The 5,663-nt window shown below is 52.7% G+C and overlaps 1 protein-coding gene across 2 annotated transcripts in view; it reads right to left on the bottom strand.

Moving 5' to 3' along the window:
• Nucleotides 1-655: 655 nt before the first annotated feature.
• PAIP2B (poly(A) binding protein interacting protein 2B) overlaps nucleotides 656-5,663 on the bottom strand; it is a 27,766-nt gene continuing 22,758 nt past the window's right edge. For both annotated transcript variants that reach the window (XM_026659540.2, XM_026659539.2), the window contains exons 3-4: nucleotides 4,364-4,540; nucleotides 656-3,682 (exon numbers count right to left, since the gene is read on the bottom strand). In XM_026659540.2, the coding sequence (XP_026515325.1) occupies nucleotides 3,626-3,682; nucleotides 4,364-4,540 (234 nt within the window). In that variant the 3' untranslated portion in view covers nucleotides 656-3,625. The remainder of the gene's footprint in view (nucleotides 3,683-4,363; nucleotides 4,541-5,663) is intronic.

Raw genomic sequence — 5,663 nt, 5'->3', positions numbered from 1 at the left:
CCCTAGTTCCTGTGTTATGAGAAGGAGTAAACAACACTTCCTTATTTACTTTCTCCACCCTAGTCATGATTTTATAGACCTCTGTCATATCCCCCCCTTAGTCATCACTTTTCCAAGCTGAAAGGTGCCAGTCTTATTAAATCACTCCTCATAGGGAAGCCGTTCCATACCCCTAATCCCTTTTCTGAATCTTTTCCAATTCCAATACATCTTTTTTGAGATGGGGCGACATCTGCACGCAGTATTCAAGATGTGGGCGTACCATGGATTTATATAGAGGTAATATGGTATTTTCTGTCTTATCCTTATGATTCAGACTTCCTAATGATTCCCAACATTCTGTTCACATGTTTGACCGCCGCTGCACATGGAGTGGCTGTTTTCAGAGAACTCTCCACAATGACTCCAAGATCGCTTCCTTGAGTGGTATCAGCTAATTTAGACCCCATCATTTTATACGTATAGTTGGGATGATGTTTTCCAATGTACGTTACTTTGCATTTATCAGCACTGAATTACATGTGTGTCTTTTGCATAACGAGGACTTGTGAAAGAACAAGTGGAGTTGGGGCATCCTACTGGGATCTTGATGTCTGTAGGAGTTGCCCATGGATAAGGAGCTGGCCCGGCCATTAGAAAGATCTATGCACTACACTGCACAACTCCAAAAGGTTTATTTTTAATAATGCATTATCTTAAAAATGTACAGCACGTCATCAGAAAGTGTTTTCAAAAGTCAGAAAGAAGCCAGAGCAGGGTGGCGGGGGGGGGGGAATTGAGAACTCAACCAGTGATACAAAAGTAGTTTGACCTGTATGCCCACCCTTACCACTCCTGCACAGTCACGTGGGCATTAATCCCTCATGGCAATGGAATCCACATTGACCCAGAAGACTGGGCTGTTCCACAGGGCAGCTGGAGTTGGAACATTTTTGTTCCTGTGCCACAGTCCATCCATCGCTAGAGACGTAGCAAGGCGTGCGCTCTGGCTCCAGATAATGGAAAAACCCCTTTTAGATGGGGCAACAGAAAGTAGGCACTGAAGGCAACGGTTGTACCCAAGAACAGGAGGACACAACACAACCAGGCCCAACCCTGCCATTGTGTAGCAATATTCGTATAGGTACCTGCAGACTTCAGTAAGGCTCCAGTTTGAGCCACTTCTGATCCTGGGTGAAGTTTGCAAGGGAGTTTAGTGCTGGTTGAAGGCATCAGCCCGACAGCCACGGAGACTGGATTTCTCAGTTTAATCCCAAAGCAGGTCCCATACAGACAGCAACAATGCCGTGTGCTTGGACTATGCCCCAAGGGGAAGTCATGCTGCGTGGATCCTTCTTTTGGGCTTGCCAACACCGAAGCCAACTGGCGTGATGGGGTTTGCCAGGCCAGTGGAAACTGGCCTGAGAACCTCACTCATTTCACATAGGCCAGTGGGCAGCCCTCTTGTGTAATTAATTTCCATCCCTACCAGCCCAGGCGAGATCTGAAAGGACTCCAGAATCCCCATTGCCAATCTACTGAAAAAGTCCGAAGGGACGATATAAAAAGCTGCAGTAGGGAGGGGAGATTAAAAACCTGGTGACACTCTGAAGCTGGGTGTTTGTGGCCTGTGTTGTACATGGACAGAGCAGAGAATCCCCGTCTACTTCACCAAGGCCAGATGTAGTAAAAAAAAAGCGAGTGTCGTCCTAAGCAACCTCACTGAGAGACAGCTGGTTCCACCTGGTGCGGAGGTTGCTGACCTTGGTGCCCAGAAGGAGGAAGCCACCAACCTCCCGGAAGATGGTTTAAAACCCAAAGAGGCTGGGCTCTGCTTTGGGGAAGCTAAAGCCTGGATCCCGGCCTCCTGCTGCAAGAGGAGATGGCTCCGGCTTGGCATAGAGGAGAGGGAAGCTGGGAGCATGTCTGTTCCAAATGGAGCTGGGCCTGCGGTTTACCAGCTCCTGTTAAAATTCCTGGTATCTGCTTCTAGAGAGAGCTTGATCCTGCAGGCCCCTCCGGCAGCCCAAGGACAAGGTGGTGGGTAATGCCTCCTAAAAGCTGCTCCCTCACCTTTACGCTGAAGGTTCCCCAGCCTTCTGTACGGCCCCAGCAAGTCCATCTGACAGCTCACAGGGCACTTGCTCTTCCCACTCCCCCAGACTAGGCTGAGGATGGAAATCCCTTCCTGTGTTTCCCAGACCAGTGTCTAACCATGGCTCAGAGGTTCAGAAGTGACAGCAACTCCTGCAACCCAAGATGCTTTTAATCTCTAAATACCTGGAGGCCTAAGTTCTATGGGGACCGTGCCACTGCTGAGACAAGCCCATAAGGGTTAAATCCCAAACCATGGGACCATTCAAAAACACTGGTTGACAACATGGGCAGAGTCTCCTGCTCCCAGCTGGTTCCCACAGGTCTCCTGGGGGCTCTGGTTTGTTTGCCAACAATTCTCATCAGCTCAAAGCATTCGTTATCAGAAGCCAAATTTGCCTACAGACCCACAAACCATCTCACACAGCAAGAGGCAAATTGTGGGGCAGAAGTCAGGACATCAAGCCAGGCCCCTCCCTGCCCGGGGAAGATGATGACCAGCAGCCCCAATGCTTCTCTCAACCCATGGCAGCATTCTCATGAGACACTCGGGAATGCCCAGGGAGCAGACAGATCACATTCCAAATAGCCAGGGCCTGATCTTACAAGCTGCTGAGTACCTTCTTCCAAGGGGAGCACAGCACCTTGCAGGCTAGGGCCCATAAGGAGCGCACCAGACGTGACTGGACCGTTCTCCTCTCCAAGGAGGGTTTGCCGTGCGAGCTGGAACACACCTCTCCATACCATGCCAGGGAATGGGAACATTTTAGTTCCCTTTGGGTTTGTTTTTTGTTTAAGCCAAAAGGTGGGTCACTTTGCCTAGTGATTTGTAAACAGCAGATGCCGGAGGTTTCAGAGGGGCAGGCTGCAGTGCTGAATAAGCGCAAGAGCCAGAAACAAAAAGCCAAGGTGAATGGACATTCTGCAGGAGCAGCCATTTCCCCGGTGGTCACTTGGCCTCTTGCTGATCTGATCTCCCTGGCTTGAGAACTTCCACCAACAAGAAAAGCAGGCCGGGCTCCTCTCAATCTGCAGAGAGTTACCCCATCTAGTGGTCGGTGCACGCAGAGGAAGGGCGTTCGTCGTGTGTCCAGCAAGTTGGAAGGATTTTGAGTCGCAGCCTCATTACGCTTCGGCTTTTCTAAAATCCCTGCTGAACGGAAATAGGAAACACACCCAATCCAGATCCTTCCCCAAGCCCCACCCTTCCCCACAGCACTTCCTGGCCCGCTGCGGATGGGAAGGAGAGCAGGGAACCTGCTTTCAAAAATGGCCTCTGTTAGCCGGTTCGAAGCACACACCTGGACTTGGCCGTCGATGGAGTAGCAGTCGCAAGATAAGCCCGCAGGGCTGCAAGTCCCAGAAAGCCGCCTGCCCAAACAAGAGATGCTATAAAGGAAAAATAAAAAAGGTACCCGAGAAGCTTATAGAGCAAGATTTCCCTGCATCGCGGCGACTCCATTCACAGTGCCGAGTTCGACTCTCGCCCGGATCCTTTCCCACCCCCTCTCCCACTCCAAAAGCCAGGGACACAGTCTGTTTGCCTGAAGGTTCAGTACTTCACTCCAGGAACAAACTCCTTGGCGTCGGGGTTCAAGTTGCTTTTGCTCTGAAATGGAGAAAAGGGAGATGGATCATTCCTCTCACCGTGCATTTCTCTCCACTTCACCCCCGTCTCCTCCTCTCTACCCAGAGATCTGGCTACTCAAGATGCCAAGTAATGGGAACTGATGCAGAGTATCCCCTCACCCACCGTCTGTGCTGCGGGATAACACCCACGGGCCTGCTGCAAGGCCGCACGGTCAGCAGTGTTTTCCAGATCAGATCACCTCAGATGCCTGGGGTTACACCCCAGTGATGGACATGACTCACTGGTAGGACAACCAGCCACCCAGCCTCCTGCAGACCCAGGAGGAAACCCTGCAGAATGTAACCCCTCGGATATACTGAGCTGGGATGGTTACTCCTGGCCTGTGGGATCATCATGGAAGGAAATGAGATTCATCAACACTGAGGGGGGTCTATCCTCACCGTGCAGTGCATACGAATCCCACTAATGCTAGTGGGGATGACACAAGGGCGGAGGAAACCTCACCAGCGAGAGGAGCTCTGCCCTCATTGGTGCGCCCCACCCTGAGACAGGGCCCTGCTGAGGGGGGAGGAATCCCGAGGGACCAATGCCCTATGTCAGGATATGGATCTCTCTGTTCACATGAGAAGGACCAGGGAAGTGGGAGGGTGAAGGAATAAGCCGTCTAACACCATACACAGCCTTCTCCCAGATCTTTACCAAAATATCCTCTGAACTGCAACTGTCGCCCACCGAGAGGCCATTCAGCTGCTGCTGCAGCTGCCCGATGCCCTGGGGCAGGTCGCGTGATGGAATGAACCAGTCCTGGTCCTCTTCATCCAGCATCTCCTGGAAACAGCGGTCAAGGAAGTCCTGCTCCTGCAGCTCCTCCTCCACCTGGCCGGGAAGGGGAAAGAACCATCAGGGCCGAGGGTCGCAAGCCACCTGCCTGAGTGCACACAGCATGCTCTGCACAGTACATGCTTCCGGCGGTCAGACTAGATGATCACAATGGTCCCTTCTGGCCTTGCAATCTATGAATGAAAGTACAGCTCCCCTTGCCCTGGAGAAAAGCGGTGGGATGGACACTTTAGGAACATAGCTGTGGGAAAGCCATGCCACGCTGAGACATGCTTTTACCATGCCAGAGCCACGGTTTAATCCTGGGCTAAGATCTGGCCGTGCTGAATGCAGGTTCTTAGCACCTTTGAAAATTAAACTTGGGGGCTTGAGTAGCTGGCTTGAAACCCTGGTAGGTGACGGAGCCAGAAACAGAACCCAGGAGTCCTGACTCCGAGGTGGCTAGGCAAAGCCATGCGTGACCATGGCTCTCAGGGTGCACAGACGGTGTCAGAGGGACGGGGAACGGCACGCAGCAGTCAGTGCAGAAGGGAGCTCTACAACTTTGGGTCCATCTACACTACACACCTGAACATGCCAGCACATCACTCCCGGCCAGGACTACGGCGTACATATTCCAGCAGAGCTTGCTGGTAGTGAGTGTCGAATTGGGCATTCGAGCCAGTTAGAGGACCGTGACAGTGGAGGTTAGGGTGTAATGTGGATGGGGCTCAAAGCAGGAAGCCCAAACATGTGCAAGGCATTAGCCCTGGGAAGGCAATAGGATTCTACAGCCCTGCCTTCAATTGCTTGTTTGCTTCACGCTGCACCTGCCTGTTATTAACGCACACTACAGCATTACAACACTGGAGTGCCAGCACTGCAAGGTGGAGCGTTTTGGACAATTTCCGTAGGACGCTGGGCGGTGGTGTGCTCTACAGCAGTGGTTCTCAAACTTGTTCCGCCGCTTGTGCAGGAAAAGCCCCTGGCGGGCCGGGCCGGTTTGTTTACCTGCCGCGTCCACAGGTTCAGCCGATCGCAGCTCCCAGTGGCCGTGGTTCGCCGCTCCAGGCCAATGGGAGCTGGGGGAAGCGGCGCGGGCCGAGGGACATACTGGCCGCTGCTTCCCGCAGCCCCCATTGGCCTGGAGCGGTGAACCGCGGCCACTGCGATCGGCTGA

This window comes from Terrapene carolina, unplaced genomic scaffold (genome assembly GCF_002925995.2).
Source record: "Terrapene carolina triunguis isolate 2854851 unplaced genomic scaffold, T_m_triunguis-2.0 Scaffold633, whole genome shotgun sequence".
NCBI classification, from domain to species: Eukaryota; Metazoa; Chordata; order Testudines; family Emydidae; genus Terrapene; species Terrapene triunguis.
This window is presented reverse-complemented; position numbering and strand designations above follow the sequence as displayed.